The 23,563-nt window shown below is 41.1% G+C and overlaps 4 protein-coding genes across 4 annotated transcripts; 2 read left to right on the top strand and 2 right to left on the bottom strand.

Moving 5' to 3' along the window:
* Window positions 1-242: 242 nt before the first annotated feature.
* LOC148908140 (uncharacterized) lies at window positions 243-2,581 on the top strand. Its single transcript, XM_089035449.1, has 2 exons — window positions 243-1,936; window positions 2,295-2,581. Exons 1-2 carry the CDS (start codon window positions 314-316, stop codon window positions 2,463-2,465), a joined length of 1,794 nt encoding a protein of 597 aa, XP_088891575.1. The 5' UTR covers window positions 243-313; the 3' UTR covers window positions 2,466-2,581.
* A 16-nt stretch (window positions 2,582-2,597) lies between these two features.
* Window positions 2,598-4,417, bottom strand: LOC148908139 (uncharacterized). Its single transcript, XM_089035450.1, has one exon. The coding sequence runs from the start codon at window positions 4,326-4,328 to the stop codon at window positions 2,817-2,819; it is 1,512 nt and encodes a 503-aa protein (XP_088891576.1). The 5' UTR covers window positions 4,329-4,417; the 3' UTR covers window positions 2,598-2,816.
* A 2,684-nt stretch (window positions 4,418-7,101) lies between these two features.
* Window positions 7,102-8,065, top strand: LOC148908138 (uncharacterized). Its single transcript, XM_089035789.1, has 4 exons — window positions 7,102-7,127; window positions 7,220-7,290; window positions 7,700-7,809; window positions 7,901-8,065. Exons 1-4 carry the CDS (start codon window positions 7,102-7,104, stop codon window positions 8,063-8,065), a joined length of 372 nt encoding a protein of 123 aa, XP_088891915.1.
* A 3,143-nt stretch (window positions 8,066-11,208) lies between these two features.
* On the bottom strand, window positions 11,209-18,160 carry LOC148908137 (uncharacterized). Its single transcript, XM_089035788.1, has 2 exons — window positions 17,990-18,160; window positions 11,209-17,843 (listed from the first exon to the last, which is right to left on the bottom strand). The coding sequence occupies exon 2, from the start codon at window positions 17,587-17,589 to the stop codon at window positions 11,209-11,211; it is 6,381 nt and encodes a 2,126-aa protein (XP_088891914.1). The 5' UTR covers window positions 17,590-17,843; window positions 17,990-18,160.
* Between the last annotated feature and the right edge of the window lie 5,403 nt (window positions 18,161-23,563).

Here is a 23,563-nt window from a genome sequence, read left to right as displayed (position 1 = left end):
TTTTGGATTTGAATTTAAACTTTTGGATTTGAATTTAAACTTTTGGATTTGAATTTAAACTTTTGGATTTGAATTTAAACTTTTGGATTTGAATTTAAACTTTTGGATTTGAATTTAAACTTTTGGATTTGAATTTAAACTTTTGGATTTGAATTTAAACTTTTGTATATTTAAACTTACTGGGGCGAGCTGCTCGGCCAGAGCACTGCCTCGTTGTCAAGTAGAGTTCCTGCCATCTTGGATTTTTATACCACGTTCATTTCGTATTGCTTTGCTTTTATAATACGGCTGCTTTTCATGATTAAAAAGGAATATGGAGGATGAAGTAAAGAAGAAAGTTTCCAAGCTACTGAACGAAGCTTCAGCCCTACTTTCAAATAACTCTGAAACGTCCACGCAACTTACCGACCCATCTACTCCTAGACCCACTTCGTCAACAATTCAAGAAACTTTGAGACGAGCTAGTAGCATGCTTCGTGAAAGTTCTTCTTCTGGTTTGTGCAGGAGATTAAATCGTCCAGAAAGATTGCGAGCAGCCTCTGGAGGCAACTATGATCGTACTAAGCAAGCTAGAGAAAAGCCTAAGAAAGAGAAAAAGGCGCTAGAGTTCGCTTTATTACGATGTTTTGATGATGAAGATGACGAGTCTCAACATTTGAAATGGGACTCCATTATAGCTTCGGGTATGTTGATGCTGGTGGAGGATGATGATGAAAGAGAAATTAGAAGAAAGATCGCGGAGTCTTTAAAAGAAAAATATCCTCTACTTGGGGAAAATAATTTCGATTTTGTAAAGGTACGGCACAAGGCGATATCAACCCTTCAGATGGGGCGTGGAACGGAATACAATTACCCCGTTGTTAAGAAAATGGCTGGTCAAGGATTATTGTATTTGAAAGTCAAAGATGCCTACCGATTCGTTTATGACTCTGATTCAGAAAATGACGAAGTTTTCGCAAAATCTGTATTTGAGTCGGAGACGTGCTTGGATAAGAAACCAAAGATTTCAAAAGAAGATAACACGAAAACTGCAGAGAATGAGAAAGATGAAGAGGTTCAAGAAATTCCTGCTCCTCAGAAGCCTCCTTATGATATTGCACCTGCCTTAGGATCTGAAATCCATGAGAAAGAGCCAAAACCATTGGATCCCCTTGTGAATGTCATCATAGAACAAGGACTGGCTGACCCTGTAGAGATCCTCAGATTTCTGCAAAAGGAGCTGGTAAAAGGTAGAGTAATTGATGCAGTGAGCGAATCGGATTCACATGATGGAGTGACAAATTCCATCTGTGTTGACAGACACAACATTTTAGAAACTACTTTTTCAGAGTTGTCCTCAGTTGAAAGTTTCAACTTAACGTTTGAGGTAGATTTTATGGGTGAGAAAGCAAGAGATCTAGGAGGTCCAAGGAAAGAATGGATACGCTTAGTAAACAATGCCATAAAGGAGAAGTATTTTGACAGTGGCCTTCGAGTGCATTTGGCAGATGACTACTATTTTGTGGGAATAATGATTGCAGTTGCCCTACTTCAAAATGGTCAACTACCAACTTACATGCCATCAGATGTCATTGAGCAACTAGCAACACTATCAAGTAATGAGTGCATTGCCAATATCCAACGGGGGTTAAACACATGTGGTTTGTCTCACATTTTTCAGTGTTTCCCAACTGTTCTCCAGCTGCTACGCCCACGCAAGAAGCAGCTGACACCAAAGATCCTACTTCATCTACTAACCCCAGAGTTTTCTGAAGAAGGGTCCACAGCACTTATACGGGAAAAGGAAGTGTATACCTTATTTGTTAAGTATGTGCGAGAAACTGGAAGCGGGCGTAGAGCACCAGTTACTCTGGAGTCAATTCTAATATTTGTCACAGGGGCTTCAGAAGAACCAGTCCTTGGGTTTGTTATCTCCCCATGTATAAGGTTTGCAAAGGTAAGGAAAACAGTATCCTTCAGAGATACATACAGCATACTAAATTTAGTTGTACCACTGTCCTCTTCAACTGTGCAAATGAATATTGAAACTCAACACAGTAAGAGAGCATTCATTTTTAGGAGGGGGAGCTGTATGAATCAGGGAGGGAGTCATTGAATTTTTACAAGTAAAAAGGTCATTTATTTATTCCATATAATTACATATACATGTATATTATTTTATGGTTGTTTTTCAAAACTTAGATAGCGGGTATCATTTTGAAATTTCACAGCTAAGTTAAGGGGGTTAGAATTTAGCACATGTCACATGCAAGTTTTCACATGTGTTCCTTTCCATTTTTTTGTTTTATCTACAGGATGACGGTGCACTGGAATCAGTACCATACCAATACATACCTACAGCACAAACGTGCACAAATGTTCTGCAGTTGCCTATTGGGTCATTGCAGTCAAAGCTACCAAGCAGTACAAGCCTCTTTGAAGTTTATGACATGGCCTTTGCCAATACACATTTTGGCACTGTATGAGAAATATGCTCAATTTCAAATGTCTTTTAATTTTAGGCAAACATTTAAGCCCCTTTAAGACTTCAACAAAGAGTTCATGTTCATAGATTGTTTAGATTGTTATCTCATGTTATTACAAGTGCGAAAAACACTTATTGTTTGATCTATAAATAATATTTTGAATCAATTTTCTCTATCATTTTGTAAAAATTTAAATTATATTCTCAATTTGATATTATAGGTTATCTAGTTGTTTTTACAAGCAATTTATGTACTTTTGGTAAATTCTAAGTTTACCCACCACATAGTTTGCATCTTGTTCAGTTTAAACATATTTGTTTGCTATGTCTGTATTTACACATGTCTGAGAAATCAAATATTCCCATAATCTTCAAGTTTGTGGACTATAAGCTGTAGAACTTGACAGTAAATATCAATCCCAGCATGGCTTGATGGATTATCCACTGTTACTTGACTCAGGACATAGTTTGTTATTTCATGTCTGTTGGGTATTTCAACAGGTTCCACGACAACACCATCGTCATCACCTGACTGTGGACGTGGACCACCTGGGTCTTCACCATAAAATTGGTCAACAACTGAATCATCCCAACCATTATTTAAATTTAATGGATGGCTATCATCTTGGATTCCATTAACCCATATTTGATTTGGAGTCCAATTATGTTCTGATGATAATCTATGATTGTTGAACATAGTAACGAAATCATCGAGGGCTTGGTTGATTCTGCTTGTAAAAACCAAGTGTAAAGCAAACACATGAATGGGGTTTTCAATGTTTAAAATTCCACTCATTTCCATTGCATAAAAGGTGTAGTAAAAGAAGTGACAGACGCATCTAAATACATCTCGCCATAGTCTCTCTATGCGTTGATTGCTTGTAGAGGACCCAGCAATAAAACTATGCCGACCTTCACCCCAGTGGGAAACCATTTCATCACACACTGAAACATTTTCAACACCATAATCTACTCTGATGCGTGAAGGCCATATGCCGCTGTTGTTTGCAATGCCTTCTTTGAAATTTTTTAGCACTGTCTCAGCTAAGTTATTTGTGCTGCACCTCAAAAACATCACCTTCCTTGACTTGCCATCACAACAACCATGGATTACAAATTTCCATCTAATGAGGGAGTGATGACCATCTATATGCCATAATGAGTTTGGCCATGGTACAAAGTACTTCCTCCTTGAAACAACAGTACCCCACCTTAACAGTGTATTATGTGGATCCACCCTATTTAAGGCAGCTCTTATTCTGCTTCTCTGAACATGTAAACCAAGCGATTGAAAATATCCAGACATAAATGGTTCACCTGTGGTGGAACCATGGCGTGAAATGTATTCTTTTATAATACCATCAATGTCATTATCAGAGATATTGGTAAATTTCTGTAGAGTAGTCAAGTTGTACTCCTCCACCCTGCGCATGATAGTCCATCGTGACACTCCAAACATTCTCGATATCTTAATCCATGAGAAATTAAGCCCACGTAGTTCTTCTAAGACTTCTTTGGGGATATGATAACCAGGCCTACCTGGTCTTCCACTGGATACAATAGACACGTCTAGCTTACTTAAAGTACTCTTCGTAGATTCTTCATACCACTTATTGTACATATTCATAAATTCCTTTTCAATGTCAGAATAAACTTGCTCCAACTCTCTCCATCTCTCCAAATCTTCAGAATCTATATGCGACACATGACGTATTTCATGCAGAAATTCCACTGCCTTTCCGACTAATTCCACATGAGCCAACAAGTCACTCAGAAAGGAATCATTTTTACTTCCACTTTGATTGATCAATGCCTCAGATCGGTCTAATATAGACCTCAAAAAGTGCTCAACATCATGAGCCATAATGAACGTGGTATAAAAATCCAAGATGGCGGGAACTCTACTTGACAACGAGGCAGTGCTCTGGCCGAGCAGCTCGCCCCAGTAAGATTAAATATACAAGAGTTTAAATTCAAATCCAAAAATTTAAATTCAAATCCAAAAGTTTAAATTCAAATCCAAAAGTTTAAATTCAAATCCAAAAGTTTAAATTCAAATCCAAAAGTTTAAATTCACAAATAAAATCGGTTTGGATTCAAATCAACAAGTTTAAATTCACAGAAAATAATGTTCAAATTCACAGATATAAAGTTTAAATCAAAGGCACATTCTTGTAACAATGTGGGGTTCAATGATTCTGTCGGACGTGGGCTGATCAGCGAAGATGTTGGCTTTGTGGGGTTTGGCTGAGTAGGATGAGGTTCATTCAAACGGAAGTTTCTCTTCAGCTTTGCCGATGATTGTCCAATTTCTGGTCTAGCTGCCAACAAAACCTTTCCTGCGTAAGTAGAACCCAATAAACGGCTATTGTTCGGATTGAGAACAAAACCTTTGTCGGGTTTGATTTTTTTACCCGTTTGATGTGTAGTACTATTTGCTGTGGATACCACGCTGTCTTCACTCTCTTGTACTGTATCCAGTGCGCTTTGATGTGTACTGATGTTTTCTGAAGATTTCTTTTGTACGACAGCTGTCTTCTCCTGTACACGTCGCAACGCCTGCTTTTTCCTTAAATTTTTTCGGCGCAGTGACCGTTTCTCCTTTGAACGCGTGCATTTCTTGACTGGTTTCATGATAACACTAGTAAATCATCTGAGAACGCATAGGGTAATTGGGCATTATTTCAATCCGGAATTGTGTACCACCCTCTAACAACCGATGACGTCAAACGTCGAGAAAAGGCGGGAAATGCAGTTGTTTCGGACCAACGTACCGGTAATATCTTATTCGTGCTTCTAAATATATTTCTCTGTACTAAAACTATCTTTCGTCAAAATGATTGGCCTTGAGGATGAAACAACTGTTGAAGAACTACGGAGAGAGGTGGAATTGCTAAAAGGAGAGATGAAAGCCCTCAAAGAATCGAGAATAGAAGATCAATGATCGCGAAGGCAAACAACAAGCAAGAAGCAAAACATCGACCATGACTGCTCTGTAAGTAAATTAAATTGTTGCAATACTTAGTGGAAGGACTAATTTATTGGTTATCTTGCATGCAGTCTATATTTCTGCGATTGATACATATGCTAAGGAGGAAAGTGAGTTTATTTTAGATTATAATTAAAATGTGCTTACTTGGGTAAATTTCGCGCGCTTTTTAAGATCTATAATTTATGCAGTGCATTAATCAGTAGCCGTTTCAATTGCGCATACATTATGAACACACTAAAGTCAATAGTAATCAATGTTTGACATCAATTCGGGCCTAGAAAATCTTGAAAGGCTATAGAAATCATTACAATCAAACAGTACAGTAAAAACCATAGTTCTTATGACTGGCGTACAAATATAATCATGTCAACCTAGAGAATAGAGTATTTATACTTGGGTTTCCTGTGGTCAATTACCTACGGACGACTGTTACACGGTCTTTCATCACTTCAACAAGATTAATGTCATAATATCTATATCACGTTAATTTTCTTTTGTCTTCGAGAAAATCAGTTTGATATCAAATTTTTGACATCAAAAAGACTGCAAAGTTTAAGATCACACTGATTGTTGTTACTAACGTAACGAAAATATGATTTTTCATGTCGAATATTTGGAATGAAATGAGGTTTTAGTCTCGTCGGACATGCGATGAAAGGAATTTAAAATCTATTTCTTTGCCAAGAGGCTTACCAAAAACATAATAATAATTTTTGCATCTTTGCAAAGTCACTATCATGGATGTGACATATATTTGACAGTACGAACGCCTTTCTTGAAAATAAAATATTGCATATCACGCTAGAGTGTATACCATCTCGTACATTTTTCAGCGTAAAACTAAGCGAGTTTTGTCCCAAAACAAAAAAAGGTGTTTATTCCTATATTATGTCATTCAATTTTTTATTTTTTTATTTTTTAGAAAGCAGTACACAAAGTGTACCGTCAGCTCTTAAAGAATGCTGACTTTAGTGAATGGAGCTTTCAATAAGGGTATAGTACCGTTTTCAACAAATCATATGAAATAAGTTAGTTCGTCTCATTCGACAGGCCATCCGTCTTTGAGCGGAAAGCTAGTCGGTGCAGTTTAGCCGTCTTTGAATGGCAGAACAGCATTGAGACATTTTAATTGAAGAGCATGTGTATGTAGGCATCAATAGATTGCATAGTTTGTCTCATTCGACAGGCCATCCGTCTTTGAGCGGAAAGCTAATCGGTGCAGTTTAGCCGTCTTTGAATGGCAGAACAGCATTGAGACATTTTAATTGAAGAGCATGTGTATGTAGGCATCAATAGATTGCATAGTTTGTCTCATTCGACAGGCCATCCGTCTTTGAGCGGAAAGCTAGTCGGTGCAGTTTAGCCGTCTTTGAATGGCAGAACAGCATTGAGACATTTTAATTGAAGAGCATGTGTATGTAGGCATCAATAGATTGCATAGTTTGTCTCATTCGACAGGCCATCCGTCTTTGAGCGGAAAGCTAGTCGGTGCAGTTTAGCCGTCTCTGAATGGCAGAACAGCATTGAGACATTTTAATTGAAGAGCATGTGTATGTAGGCATCAATAGATTGCATAGTTTGTCTCATTCGACAGGCCATCCGTCATTGAGCGGAAAGCTAGTCGGTGCAGTTCAGCCGTCTTTGAATGGCAGAACAGCATCGACGATTCCGGTAAGTCATCTGTGCATTTTCATTCTTTACGTTGCCTGCATGTTTTGTGCTGAATTCTGTTCTCTTGTCTTTCCGTGTACTTTTCCCCCTAGATTTTTCTCTGATAGCAACAGGGACACCTCGCGAAAACTTAGAAAAGAAGTGAGAGGTCTGTACGGAGATGGTACTTGGAAGAAATCCGCTTTAAAAGGTTAATTTAATGTTTATATTTGTATCGAGTTGTACAATTCTGTTCAAGGTACTTGAAAATATGCAGTGCAAACAAGACGCTATGAATTAAAAAGCACATCTCCTTGCCCTCAGATAAGAAATCCCTATTTTTAACTCCGCGCGAACCTAAATTACTTTTATCATTATGGTCTAAAAAAATCAAAACTTTTGAAAGTGTTTATATCTGCCGAAACATTGTCCATTTCAAACTCCAATAGAATCCTACTCAACTGCAATGCACTGAGGGTCAATGCCAATTTAATTTGCAGTATAATGCATTGGATCCAGCGAAGTTTTAACAATTATCGATATATATGTGTTTCAATTGTAAATCTTACAGTTGCTGTTCATAATATGTTCAGATTCTATTCACCGGCACTGGAAATCCCTGAGGGACGATCAAACAAGACGGAAAAACCAGAAGTTTATGGAGCATAGGAATAACCTACGACAACAACAACGAAAAAAACGGGTAAATGAGTGCCATCAGATGTTTTCCCTTCGTCTTACCTGAAAACACCGCTGATATTTAATAATACATAGTTCTATACTTCCTTTGACAGAAACTTGAAAGACGAAGAAAAGCTCTTGCTTCCGTTGAGCTGTCTACCGGCGACAGGGAAAAAGCAAAAGAGATAATAGAGGGGCCATTCGCACTTGAGTGCATGTCAAGCGAGGAGAGCTGTGACGATGAGGAAGTGGAAGCTGGCCCAGGTCCCAAGCCTTGAAAGACTCGTAGGCTGTCCTGGGAAAGATCGCGATTGCATAACATCAAAAAAGCGATTGATGATCATATCAAAAAGAATCTAACAGCGGCGCAAAAACGGCTTAGTTCCAGGACCATCATTGCAACTGAGAAATCGAATCGCACAAAGCCTAAGAAAATACCTTCTTGGGCAGCCAGAGAAGGCAATGAATGAAGTGAATGAAGTCAGATTTGTCTTCTCCTTTACGATTGTATAAAAGCGATATCACATAAGCAATGTTTTACATGCAAATGAGCTGCCCAGTGAAATAGCATGATAATGAAGTGAACCAGATGAGTTTTGTAAGCTAAAACATTACAACAATTGCCTTGTATTGGAAATATTATTTTTGACAAACTAAAGATCGATAGGACTTGAACTGTTTTCTAATACGGTGAAAATTGTATGATTCACGCATATCTCATTTTTAAACAGTAGTGAATATCGGACTGTTTTCCCACCTATACTATGCATGGTGCAATTTTTATTATTCACGACATCCAAAAAATATTGCTGTGCTTCAAGGACTTAAACAAAATTGAATATAGCAGTGTAAAGCCGTTTTTTGTTCATTATCATTTTTGTTAGAAAAGTTCAACACGTCTCTCGGCCATAAAAGTCACAAGCTCAGTAGTGCAAACAGCATGTGCACACTTCATTAGCATGCTATTTCACAGGGCAGCTCATTTGCATGTAAACATTGCTTATGTGATATCGCTCTATTGTATTGTTTCTATCGTATTAGAGTACATGTACAAACCCTAAAAGCTTGCAAAATTTTTCACTATTTAGTACAAATGGTACAAATTAAAATATAAAAAACAAAATAATTACGAAGTGAAAAAACATTCGACAGCAGGACGCGATCTTCAAATTACTAAATGTCCACAGTCAAATAATTAAATGGTTTAGTCAAATAATTGGCATAAAATATAACTATACATTACTGTTTATGATCCACGCTTTTGATGTTTATACTTTAAGTATGTCAGAGTATGTTGTCATAATTAAGAAGACATACACTATATAAGAGAAGCTAAACTCAGTGCCCATTCATCAGCATTGAATTGTCCGTTTTTCTCCTTGCATACTTTGCTTTTGTGATTCCTTTATTTTTTTTATTTTTTTTTGTTCATTTTTTCTTTAATGCAATTTGTACTTATATCGCGTATTTGTTTATTATTTCTTTCGCTTTCAACCTTGATTTCTATAATTTGTAAGCTTGATTTGTTGTTATCGCTAAATCTAAAGTAGTTATTGCATTATTGATTGACTATTAATTTATACAATTGTAATATTTATATATAAAATGAAATGCAATAAATTTTTTTTTTTAAATCCCCTCGTGGATAAATGTCTAAATACGGATTGCAGCAGTTGCGTGAGGATATGAATGAAGTGAATAGTAAAGTGAATAGTGAATTGAAGTATATAAACCACACAATCATGAAAAGTAGCGGCTTGATAAAAAATCAATACGGCTCTTATTGATGCGTATATAAGCCTTTCTTATTATGAGTATAAGTCTCTTATTCATGAGTATAAGCTACCAAAACATGAGTATACGTTACTCGTATACTTGAGTTTCAGATGACTTAAACTCAACGGAAACAGAGTGCGGTTTTTAGTGCGTTTCCGTAGTTTACGGTAAAACGGAAACATGAGATTACGACACGTTTACGTCAACTTATACAAATGAATAAGCAACGGAAACGTTAACTTATCCTTACGATTCCATCAGCTTTCCGTTGACTTAAATTGAGGATTTCGCACTGTGTGAGGACAGTGAGAATGAACTCACTCACTATCAGCGTGCACATGTAAGAAATGCTATAGAAAGTCTTTGTCTTGATGATGAAGAAAGAAAATATGCTTCATTAAAAGTATTGATGACAAAGCATATTTCCGACCAGGTACATCAATTGGATTGAGAGATGTTAGAAGTGGTGGTATATTCCAGCCATCTGATGATAACTTAGCTCGAGAGTTACCAAAGTATGACTGGGTGAATAAAGAAGTATATGTCACTCCGTCAACACATCGTATCTTTACGAAAGAGCCCACGAGTGTTGACAAGAAACTAACTTTTGTCATGAGTGAAGATGAGAGCTCTGTTTTCATGATACCAAAGGCTCAGGTTGGACGCAGTGGAAGCGTGTGGGCATCAGAGGACATGGAATTGCGATCGCAAAGGCCAGATCTTTATGAAGTGCCAGACCCGACTCCTTTCTCAATTGAGTTTCATGGTTATTGGGCAAGAATTAAAGATAAGATAATGCACTTTGCCTTGACTACCACTCAAGAAGATGTAATGGCAGTAACTACCAATCAGGACTGTCCTTATAGAACATATGAGAAAGAACGATTGCTTCATACTGTAGGATATCTTGAAAGAGCAGCAGAAATGGCAAATCCCTTCAAAATGACAACGGAAGAAATAAGGCTACCTGTACGGGATTTCTCAATAATATCGTATCAAAAAGAAACCACTGCCATAGTTGAGTACGCAAATCCTTTTTATTCTTGCACTATTGAATCTGGTAATGATCTGGTCAACTAAAATAAGGATTATCTATAGTTAGCCTATTGCTCTGTTTACAATTGTTGTTACTTATGGGAAAATGATTCACAAGGTGAAATACACAACAAAGTAATCAGTTGTGCTACAGATTAAAAGAAATACAATAAGGTTGAGGACTTACCAACGTTGGCGGGTCAGTTAAAACAATTACATAAAGATATTAATCCCGAAAGTTCGTCTTACTTCAAACGAGTGTTACACTATACTGAATTAAAAGGGTAGAACGCTAAGAGATTAAGTTAATCTCTTGTCAATCAAATAATTGCTGAATACGCTGATTACTATGGAAACAGCTACATGGCTCCCCTAAATTGGTAACAATTTACAAAAAATACCTAAATCATCAAAGTTCTTTAAACATATAAACCGTAACCAATTATAATATGTAAATGAAAGAAAAGAAAAGAAAAGAAAAGAAAAGAAAACATGAGTCCTCTATAAAGTCCCTATCCTATACTATGATGTCGGCTTTTGTGGACACCACCGTGGCTTGCGCTGGTTACTTGGTTGGCTCCTCGACGGGGATTCCCGGTCTGCTGTTTTCTTATTTCTGAAGCAATAGCACTAACTTCTGGATAGGTCTTTCCAAGACAGATAGCTGTCCATTTCTTTTGCCGCGTGGTGATAGGTTGGGGCTACCAACGAGCAGCTTCACCTTTCTCACAAGCCCGTCGTCGTCACGGATTACTTCTGTTATTCTGGATAGGCGCCATTGGTTGCGGGGACTATCGTCGTCCTTGATCAGAACGATGTCATCAGGTTCCATGTTGCGTCGTTGACGCGTCCACTTTTGCCGTTCCTGGAGAGACAGTAAATATTCTTTCCTCCATCGAGTCCAGAATTCGTTGGTTAGATGCTGGACTCGTCGCCACCACTTCCTGGAGTAGAGGTCAGCCTCTTGGAAATTCCCTGGGGGTGGTAGTATGACCTTGCTCTTCATCGTTAGGAAGTGGTTCGGTGTGAGAGCTTCTATCGGCGCGGTTCTACCGTCTACCGTCAGGGGCCGTCCGTTGACTACGGCTTCGGCCTCACACATGAATGTGCGAAGAGCTTCATCATTTAGCTGACTGCCACAGTTGGAGAGTAAGGCTGATAGAACGCTTCGCACCGTTCTTATCTGACGTTCCCAGACGCCGCCCATGTGGCTTGCGGATGGGACATTGAACTTCATTTCAATCCAATCGCAATTGGACTTCAGCAGTTCTTTCTTCACAGCCTCATGATCCATCTCAGTCAAGGTTTCTTGTAGCTCTCTGCGCGCGCCAATAAAATTAGTCCCTCTATCACTGCGGAGTTGTCGGACTGGACCACGGCGGCATATAAATCGTCTTAGAGCGTTGATGAATGAGCTGGTGTCTAGACTGTTGGCTGTCTCGAGGTGGATCGCTCTGGAGAAAAGACAGGTAAACAGTACGCCGTAACGCTTAAGTTCTTTGCGCCCTTCTTTAATGATCCAGGGACCAAAATAGTCCACAGCACAATAGGTGAATGGGGGTGTCGGCTCCAGTCTATCGCTCGGCAGGTTAGCCATCTTCTGTTCTTGCCCTGATGCTCTCAGCTTTCTGCAGGTAACGCAATCGTGGATCAGCTTTGAGACCATCGGGCCACCAGTGACTATCCAGTAGCCGGAGGAACGTATCTCGTTCAGGGTTAGGCCTCTTCCCTGGTGTTTGGTTGACTCGTGGCAGTTCTTAGCGATAAGGTATGAAATATGATTGTCCTTGGGAACTATAACAGGATGTTTGAGCCCGAAGTCGATACTCGCGTTTTTGATTCTGCCACCGACTCTCAGAATGCCATGTTGATCGATAAAGGGATCGAGGCGATACAGGTCTGACTTTCTTTTCAGTTCGCGCTGTTCAGCTCTGCTGCCGTTGGTGGGGTTCTCCCTACCAGTTGATAGCTCTTTCATCTCTGTGACATAGGCATCCTGCTGAACTTCTCTCAAGATAATACGCTCTGCTTCCTGGAGCTCTACAATTGTAGGGGTTGTGCCTATTGGTTGCATAGTACTCGTTGGAGTGGACTTCTTCTGAACTCGGTACCTCAGAATCCTCAAGTATTTCAGGCAGTTGGCCACGGCTCGTTTGGCTCGAAACCAGTCCGAGAAGTAGCCAAGTCTCTTCGTTAGTGTTGAACATTCCTTCACGACTGTGGAAAATGCGGACGACTTCTTAACCTCTTTATCATCTGCTGATATCTCGTACGTGTCGTTGGTGAAGTCTTGCCATTTCTCTTGGAGCTCCCATAGAAAGGAAGGTCCTTGCAACCATCTTGAAGTCCGTAAAAGACTTCTTGGACTCAGGCCGCGGGAGGCGTCGTCCGCTGGGTTGCTCCTACCTTCCACGTACTTCCATTGGGTAGGGTCTGTGTGGTCTCTTATTTGCTGCACGCGGTTCGCTACGTACGTGTGGAAACGACGCGCTTCGTTATTAATGTAGGCCTTGACTACTTGGCTGTCTGTCCAAAATACCTCCTTGTCGACTGGTAACGTCAGTTCCTTGTGAAGCATTTGGCTGACCTTTACCGACGTTACTGCTGCAGCAAGCTCCATACGAGGTATCGTTACTGGTTTCAGTGGCGATACGCGAGCTTTCCCCACGACGAATGAACAATGAACTTCGTCCTTCTCGTTCACCAGACGTAAGTAGGAACACTGGCCGTAGCCGTCAACGCTGGCGTCAGAGAAGTGGTGCAGCTCAACTATCTTGGGAGATTCAAATCCATCCGACTTGTGGCATCGGGGAATATTCATCTTCTCTAGTAAGGGCAGTTCTTCCCTCCACAGCTGCCATTCATGTCGCAACGAGCCTGGTATGTCATCGTCCCATCCCACGCCTTCCTTGCACAATAACTGGAGTATCTTCTTGCCTCGAAGCATGAATGGGGCGGCGAAACCTAGAGGGTCGTAGATGGAACTAACTGTAGACAGGATTCCTCTTCTTGTTAGGGGCTTATCCTTCAGATGAACTCTAAACTGAAAAGTGTCATTTTCTACGCACCATTCCACACCAAGTACTCTCTCGATGGGTAGAGCATCTTGATCCAAGTTGAGTTCCTTAACTCCTTTCGCCCTGTCATCGACTGGCACTGACTCTAGAACTTCTTTACTATTGGATACAAACTTGTGAAGTTTGAAGCCTCCCTTTGCGCACATCTCACGGGCATCTTTGATGAGTGACACGGCTTCGGCGGCCGTAGCGGTGGACATGAGTCCGTCATCTACATAGAAGTTTGTCTTCAAGAACTTAGCGGCGTTCTCGTGGCCTTGTGCATTGTCGTCAGCTGTCTTCTTTAAGGCTAGGTTGGCACATCCGGGCGAAGACGTAGCACCGAAGAGATGGACTCTCATGCGGTACTCCTTCGGAGTGGAACTCGTGTTTCCCTTATCCCAGAATAGGAATCGAAGGAGGTCGCGCTGTTCTTCATTTACGCGAACTTGACAGAACATACCTTCGATATCGCAGGCGAAGCATACTGACTCTTGACGGAACCGACATAGTACGCCCGCAAGAGTGTTCGTTAAGTCGGGGCCTTGGAGTAGATGTTGATTCAGAGAGTGGCCCTCGTACCTGGCTGAGCAGTCGAAAACGACTCTTATTTTGTCTGGCTTCTTCGCATGGTAGACACCGTGATGAGGTACGTACCATACCCTTTCGTAGTGGTTCGGTGCCTCTTCTGCATAGCCCTTTGCTAACATGTCCTCGACGAAGGTGACGTAATCTTGCTTATACTTTGGATCCTTGTCGAAACGGGTCTTCAGTTGATTCAAGCGTACCTCTGCGAGCCTTCGGTTGCAGGGAAGACTCAGGCCGTCTACTCTTAATGGTAGCGGCATCTCATAGTGGCCGTCCTCGGTTTTGTGGATCTGCTCGGTCATCATCTTCATAAACCTTATATCTTCTTGTGATAATGACTTGTCGGAGCATTGCATTTCAGGGAACTCGTGCTCGAACATCCTTTTCACGGCAAGAGGGGTCATAACCTCCTTGTGAGATGGGGGCTGCGGGATAAGGAAAGACGTCCCGTGGTCCGTATCCATCCTCTTAGTCGCGACATAGTGACATCTAACGCTGCCTTCTTCGCAATCACTTCCTACCACCTCTGCGCCTATGACACCCCAGCCGAGAGCTGTGCGCATAGCGTACGGGTCAGTTGCATTCCCAGGGACAACTTGTCTTGGCTTGATAGCGCGAACACAGTTGTTGCCAACTAGGAGGCCGATCTTTAGTTCTTCTCTGTATGGTGGTATCTGGTCCGCTATTGGTTCGAGGTGTTTCCACCCCCTTGAGATCTCCGGTCTTGGTATCTGTTCGCGTCTAGCAGGTATCTGATTCCTTGAGTACGCTCTTGGAAGAGGTATGTTAACTTCTCCGTCCTGGCGAGAGACAACCAGTCCTTCGATTTTTCTTGTCAAGATATTTTCGACGGAATGCATTGTTCCTAGCTCCAATGTTATTTCCGGACCAGACAAGGATAGTTGAGAGCAGGCGTCGTCTGTGATGAAACATGTGTCGCTCTGGTCATCCAAAACGGCATACATTTCTACCTTACGATCCTCGTTATCTTGGTGATATACCCAAACGGGGACTATCATGGAGGTCCTGGCGTTGTTGCAGTCATTCAGGTGACAGACCTTGATACAGTGGTTGGTTGCTTTAGCTGTCTCTGAGGCTGGTTTACTTGCATCAACTTTAGTATCAAAGTGGAGCAGGGTTGCGTGTGATTTCTCGCAAACACCGCATTCGGCCTTCTTCCTGCAGCGTCTTGCCATGTGCCCTTTCGTAAGGCATGCGAAACAGACGCCTTTCGACTTGCAGACCTCCACTCTTTCCTTTGGCGACTTTTCAAGAAAGATTTTACAGCGCTCGAGTTCGTGAGGCTTATCGCAGAGGGGGCACATGCGCACATACGAGTTGTTCGATGAGTTGTTTGCCCTTTCTTTTGTGATCTCGTGTCTTGAAACGGAAGTAGCGAAAGTCGATCCTTGTGAACGTTTGGTTTCATTCCTTAGGGCGTTTCGTCCTGCTAGGTAACCGCCCTTTTCTTTGTTCGTGTCTAGTTCTTTCTTCGTAGCTGATAGTGATTCTAAAGAGAACACTGGATGTGTTGCATCAGAGGCGGCATCCTGAACGAACTCCACAAGGTCATTGAATGTATACTCGCTCTTCTTGGCTTCAATCCTCTTGGCGCTCTCCCTCCACCTGTTGCAATAGTAAGCTGGCAGTCTTGTAGCGAGCTGACGAATGAACATGAGGCTATTAAGCTCCTTTAAGTAACCAACTGTTTTCATGGTTTCTTGCGTCATCACAAGGAAGTCACTTAGCTCTTGGAGTTCCATCCCCGATTTGCAGGTTGGCCAACTGAACAGCTTCTTTCTGTATTCTTCGTAGATTCTATATGGATTGCCATAGCGTTCTTTCAACATCTTCCTGGCACGAGTATAGGCATCTTCCGTGCGAAGTCCGAGCAGCCCATTGATGGTTCTTTGGGCTGCTCCCCCTGTATACTGCCCGAGGTAGTAAAGCTTACGACTTGGGTCGCCGTCTTCTTCTATCAGAGCCTCGAAAGCACTCTCCCACTTTGGATATTCTAGTATGTCGCCTTGGAAGATTGGTGGTTTTGGCGCTGGTAGCATGAGACGCTTCAGGAGATGGACTTGCTGTCTCTGGATTTCGGTGCTTTCTCTTTGGATGGACTGAAGCTGCCAGGAGATGTCCATTGGTGGCGAGGTGTAAGACGTCGCTGGAGTGGAGCTGGCTCTAAATTGGGGTGTGGCCGGATCGATAATTCCACTCATACGAGGGTTCCTTATGGGTTGGAGTCTCGCTTGTATTCCTGTCGATCCGTTTTTCTCCAGAATTGCTCCTAGGTCTATTTCATCCGTTTCGCGTTGACTTGGACGCCCTATGTGTAATGGTTCCTTTGCTTTGGCTTCCTCAGTTGGGTTTCCTGTGTACAGCGTTTTGACTTCAGCTGCTGGGTTTCCTGTGTACGACTTCTTAACTTCGGCAGCTGGGTTTCCTGTGTACTGCCCTTTAACTCCAGCTGCTGGGTTTCCTGTGTGTTCATATTCTGTTTTCTTGGTGGGTGGCGTGACTTCTTTGGTAACAGGATTAATGACGTCGGATACGTCACGTTTGTTGGTGGTGTATTGACTAAGCTGGGAGATATCCCACGGGTCTTGTATTGCTGTGGGGATGGCTATCTCTCCCTTCCCAGCTTCAGTTTTCTCGTCCTCGGCGTCTTTACTGAGTAATCCTTTGATGGCTTCTGCGGCGTTTAACTCTCCTCGGAGCTCCTCCTCTTCTTCAAGGCGTTGTAGTTCTCTTTGTTGTCGTTTTAATTCGTCTTTTTGCCTGTCAATTTCCTGTCGTCTCTGCAAGCTTCTCATTTTCTCTTTTAGCGTCGTGGCTTCGATTATAGCTTGTTTTGCGATCGATAGGGCGTTAGATCTCGACGTTCTCGATGAACGACTGCTCCTCTTAGAAGATCTCTGTGATAGCATCTCCGATCTCTCGAACTCTAACTCCTTTTTCTTTGTTTTTAAGTCGGCCATACACTCCAGGGAGGACTCCCACAGCGTTGTAAATTGACCGTCGTCTTTGTTATCTTTATCATCACCCATCTTTATCAAGAGGTCAAGCACTTGGTCGTTAATAGCTCTGAATCTATTCATTTCCATTTCTAGACCGTCAATACTGGCGGTAAGCTTTACAAGATCAGAAGGAATTCTCAGTAATTCATAAGAATCCTGTATTCGTTTATTAAGATCCTTTCCTGCCTTGGTTCTCTTCTTTTTTGCGTTTTGTAAGTCCATTTCAAGACCCTTTTCGGTACGTGTTCGCAAGCGACATTCCGATCGTGCTTCGCATATTTCTGTGGTCGTGCTTTCCTTCGTAGTTTCTTTCTCTGGTTCCAACATTATGCAACGTTTACTTTAAAACGGCAGTTATTTCACATTAACTATAAGAGTTTCACATTTAGAGTTTCACAGTTTCACAAAGGAATCGTTGGTGAATATAGAATCACTTATTGACTTATCTCTCGGTGGATTCCCTCGTTGTTGACTGTACGGGATTTCTCAATAATATCGTATCAAAAAGAAACCACTGCCATAGTTGAGTACGCAAATCCTTTTTATTCTTGCACTATTGAATCTGGTAATGATCTGGTCAACTAAAATAAGGATTATCTATAGTTAGCCTATTGCTCTGTTTACAATTGTTGTTACTTATGGGAAAATGATTCACAAGGTGAAATACACAACAAAGTAATCAGTTGTGCTACAGATTAAAAGAAATACAATAAGGTTGAGGACTTACCAACGTTGGCGGGTCAGTTAAAACAATTACATAAAGATATTAATCCCGAAAGTTCGTCTTACTTCAAACGAGTGTTACACTATACTGAATTAAAAGGGTAGAACGCTAAGAGATTAAGTTAATCTCTTGTCAATCAAATAATTGCTGAATACGCTGATTACTATGGAAACAGCTACACTACCTGCTAACGTTGAAAGCCAACTGTCTACAATAATATCTCACTTCAAAATTTTAAGTGCAAACACCAATACTGGACAACAGCTTTGGATGGAGTATCAAGCTGTTGTTAAAGAATGTGAAGATATTCTGAATAAATTCAACAAAATTAAATTGCCAACTGTAAAACCAAGAGTCCTAGAGCTCACTGATGCAGGACCAGCTGTTGGGTGCAATAACGGTGCTGTACAATATCGATTAGTTGAAAGAATTCTCATTCATGAGCTAGACCAACTGGTACGTATCCATAGATCAAGAGGAGACAGTGGACAAAATGATGCAGAACGTACCAATGCAGCAATTGGAGAGGCATTAGCAACTGGAGAGACACTGGATTGGGAGTACCATAAGAGATTCGAAGGAATGACAGAGAATGAAATAGAAGCTCTGACACTTCAAGAATACGTGGAACTTGAAGCTGAAAGAATGGAGCGAAATGCTTGGAGGGCTGCTGCTGAATTGGCAAACAGAGTGGATGGGGAGCCAGCACCAAGAGGTTTTTTATCCTGCACTGTCACTCCAACTGTAAAGAATCAGTTCTTTTGGGATAAACAATATTTAGAACAATACATTGCCAGCAAATCAAAAGCTGCGAACTCCAAGTCACCTGGTCAAGGCTATTATAGCTATATTGAATGTTTCTTTCAGAAACACTGTAAAATAGGAGAGCTTCATATCGAGTATGTCAAAGGTTGTTGTGAGAGTCTCACCTCGCCACTGTGTGACATCTGCCAGTCTTGGTCAGGTCCTTCTACTTCACCAGTTCCTCGACCGTATCCAGACTCTTCAAAAGAGGGCTTCCACTACCTTCCTGCAAGTAAAACACCGACTACAAAGCCTGACGGAGTTTTGAGAGATGTAGATGACTTTCAGCCTCGTGCAAGGATAAAAGACCTATATCAAATGGGAGAGCTGACATCTTCAGAAGAAGAGCAGATCAAAGAGTTCTCTAGGAAATACATTGTTCCTGAGTGTCTTGTGCGTAAATATGTATTACACCTAGAACATTTAGATCTGATGAAATATTAATATTAATATTAAGAAGAGAGAAATGGAACTTAAAGCATATGGTGATTATAAGTGGAAAGAACTATTTGAAACCAGAAAAATATGCTCTCTTCGATTGAGTGAGCTTGATAAATATCTAGATTATGACAAGTTAACAGCAAGAGCTGAAAAAATGAAGGATAAAGTGTCACTAGTGGAAGCACACATGGCAATGTCAAATTTCACTGTTTTAAGTCCTGATGAAGATGTTGAGCTGCAAGAAACCGAAGAAGATTCCGAGGATGATGAAGATAATTTTCATGCTTAACTGAAATTTACCATATACCGTAATGGAATCAATTAAACTCCTTGTCCTCGTCCTCATTATAAAACAAAACATGGTACTTTTAGGCTTAATTTCTAAAGTTTAAACAGTGTCAGGCTCCATAGAGTGGTACAAGATTTAAGACTTTGAAATTAAGGTAAATTGTAAGTTAAACCTAGTTACTTCCCATTTAATTCTTTTCATTCCAGGTATTTGTCAAGGAAAGTAGGAGCCTCAATGAGAAGCGGATGACTCCACCATTATTATTGAAGATGATGAAGGTATATATATTGTCAGGGAAAATACATAGGGTGTTATAAGTGATGCGAGCTTCTGTGTTCCTTAGCTCTGGTTAGTTGGTGGGAATGATTGGGAGCGGCAACCTCTGTGTCTGGAATATGTGTCTGTGAAGGCCACCTCCTTCGAGAAGGAGGTGATATACAGGGGTGACAGTGTTCGATTCTTTATTCATATTAATTCATATTAATCATCTCGAGCATTATGAGAAACAAAGAAACCTCTTATCAAGGGAATAAAAAATGGTCTGAAACTGATAAACGTTATGGCCAAGGTGATAAGTTCTTTTGACTGTAACAGAGGGAAACCATCAACATTGCTTTAATAATACTACGGGTCTCATCGAGCAGCAGCAGTAAGGGGGACTCGCGAAATCCAAGTTACTAAGCATTGAATTTCACGGGTATTACCTGCGTTTCAGGCCCCTCTAAATGTATGCGTCCGCAGCGGGTATTACCCACGCGATGATTCCCTTACTGCTGCTGTGTTTGCGAAATCTATGTATTAAGTTAAAATATTCGTTTCAAATACGATGCACGAATGTAAAGAGTTTGCTTATGACTTCTGTATAAAGTGCTTGAAACCCAAGTTTGTACCTAGTAAACCAAATAAGTATATTTGTTGTGGTAAAAAAATGCAAATAGAAGACGACACGTCAGCACAGTGTTACGAGTGTGGTAAGAATATTCGTAATGCCGTACCAAATGCTACCAGAGAGCAGTATTACGCCAATGGAGGTCGTAAGAAAACACCTTATAAGAGAATAAAATACTTTAGGGACTGGATGAGTCATATCCAAGGTTATCGACCTGTATATTTAGACAACGAAGTAAAGAAGAAAATCATAGACCACTTAGGAGAGCCAACCCCGCAAAGTCTAAGGAAGACATTGAAAAAATTAAAGCTAGGAAAATATTACAAGGCTATTCCCTATCTTTTGTCTGAAATTACCGGTAAGTCTATTCCCGAGGTTTCTGATATGGCAAGAGCCGAGTGGATGTTTTGTCGGCTGGATAAGGATATTCCTTATTACCCTGACGTAATTTACGAAATATTTTACAAAATAGACCCCAACCACCCCCGGTTGGGATGGATTCCAAGAAAATAAAAATGCAAAACTGGCGTTCGTTTTGCCAGAAACCCCACTGGGGAATGCATCAAACATCAAGCTATCCCCGGTGGTGTTTTTCTTGCTTTTTTCTGACTTTAGTTTCTCTTTCTTACGACCCACCAGAGAGTGAACTCCGGACAGCGTCCCGAGACACCCCCTGACTTTTCCAACTTTTCCTCGCGAAACCCCCCATCGCGGGGTTGAATCGCACTTTCTATCTTTTCCACCCCTCCCCCCGCGGTTGCTGTGAGCGGGGGAGGCTTTTTTTTCACTCACAGCAACCGGTCCAAATGCGTCTACAGCGAGGCTCGAACTCGGGACTTTAGGCCTCCCCAGCTCCAAAGTCCCACGATCACAAGCGAACGCCAGACACATCTGGACGCTTATGTATGTGAAAATTATTATATTTATGTCTTACACTCTAATTTGCATATGAACCAGACAGCCGGCGTTCGATATGTAAATAGAATCCTGTCACGCTTTTTGCAAAGCAGATGTTTACTGAGCAAGCTTTCTTTGAAGCTCTTCTTTTGCCTCCTGGTAGATCTTTTTGCGACATTCCTCGGAAAGATCTTTTACGACTGTTTTTTTATTCCTTATGTCCGACTTTAATTTCTCGTATTTGTCTTCTTCGGCCAGAATAAGCGAAAATTCTACATCATCTATTTTACGGTCACGCAAAGCCTTTGAGACAAGATCGGTAATTGTATTTACTTTAGCCCTTGACAGAGCTATTGTCGTGTCATGCTTGGATATTTTGCTTGACAACCGTTTCATAATGCCCGTAGCAACAGCAGAAATAATACCACAGGCTGCCCCAACGCCGCCCAAAGGAACTCCAACAATTATTCCCGGCCCAGTAAGTAGTATAGGGAATAGGGGTTCCAGCGCAATCTCAACACGGGGTAAGACCCGCGTCAAAAATCCGTCTACGGACGACCCCCACTCCAAGTGTGGTTGAGGGCAACAGCGCACTTAAATATGTTAGTCTATATATGGAGTGCGAAGAATGTAAGAAGTTCGTTAACGACTTTTGCATAATTTGTCTAAGACCTAAAGTTATCGTACCTAAGCCCAAGGGTTTCTGGTGTTGTGGTAAGAAAATGCAAATAGAAGACGACACGTCATCACAGTGTTACGAATGTGGTAAGAATATTCGTAATGCCGTACCAAATGCTACCAGAGAGCAGTATTACGCCAATGGAGGTCGTAAGAAAACGCCATATAAGAGAATAAAATACTTCAGGGACTGGATGAGTCATATCCAAGGTTTACATCCGGTATATTTAAGCGACGAAGTAAAGAAGAAAATCATAGACCATTTAGAAGAGCCAACCCCGCAAAGTCTACGGAAAACGCTGAAAAAATTAAAACTAGGGAAATATTACAAAGCTATTCCCTATCTTTTGTCTGAAATTACCGGTAACTCTATTCCCGAAGTTTCTGATATGAGCAGAGCCGAGTGGATGTTTTGTCGGCTGGATAAGGATATTCCTTATTATCCTGACGTAATTTACGAAATATTTTACAAAATAGACCCCAACCACCCCCTCTTGAGATGGATTCCAAGAAGATAGTGGATCTTATGGCATAAGATGAGTAATTAGCATAAATCTTATGGCATAAGATTACGCGTAATTTCCAGACTGTCGTTCGATATGTAAACGAAATCCTGTCACGCTCTTTTCAAAGTAAATATTTACTGAGCAAGCTTTCTTTGAAGCTCTTCTTTCCCTTCCTGGTAGATCTGTTTGCGAGATTCCTCGGAAAGATCTTTTACGACTGTTTTTTTATTCCTTATGTCCGTCTTTAATTTCTCATACTTTTCCTCTTCGGTCAGAATAAGCGAGAATTCTACGTCGTCTATCTTTCTGTCACGCAGAGCCTTTGAGACAAGATCGGTAATTGTATTTACTTTAGCCCTAGACAGAGCTATTGTCGTGTCATGCTTGGATATCTTGCTTGACAACTGTTTCATGATACCCGTAGCAACAGCAGAAATAATACCACAGGCTGCCCCAACGCCGGCCAAAGGAACTCCAACGATTATTCCCGGTCCGGTAAGCGAAGTAGCAACGCCAGAGCCCGTTCACACAACGCATATGGATCCTGAAGTTATCGCAATCTTATGTAGCGTACTCCAGGCTCTGACGTATTTCTTCCTAACTTTTTCATAGTGTTTTGTCTGCCCTTCCAAGTAAGCCAGGATTAAGTTTGCTTTATTCAGACGAAAGTTTTCTGCGTTTAATTCGTTAGGTTCCTTAGGAAGTTCAGGATAAAGTGGAGGTGCTGATGGTATAACATCCATTATATATACTAATGTACGACGCTTTTGGGAATGATATTGAGGAGCAGCCACATCACGATAATCGAGATTACTGGAATTGGAGAGCATTTAGGAAGATGTTTCCGCATGCAGACCCTAGTAAGTTCGAAAGAAGGACCGATGGTATTTACTATAACGGCTCTAGGATGTACAGCAATGAGGATTTGAAACCTACGCTGGTCGATCAGATAGACACTCAGCTGAAGCATCCTAAGATCTTACCGCATAAGCCTAAACCCGTGCAAGGTTGGTCAAAGGAATTATTGCTGGGTACCAGTACTTATCCGATACCCGCGGTGTCATTCGATAAAC

Source organism: Actinia tenebrosa, unplaced genomic scaffold (genome assembly GCF_029948245.1).
Source record: "Actinia tenebrosa isolate PJP-AT-01 unplaced genomic scaffold, QUT_ActTen_1.0 PGA_scaffold3__52_contigs__length_22856419, whole genome shotgun sequence".
Lineage (NCBI taxonomy): Eukaryota > Metazoa > Cnidaria > Anthozoa > Actiniaria > Actiniidae > Actinia > Actinia tenebrosa.
Note: the sequence above shows the minus strand (reverse complement) of the source record. Positions and strands in the feature narration are given on the sequence as shown.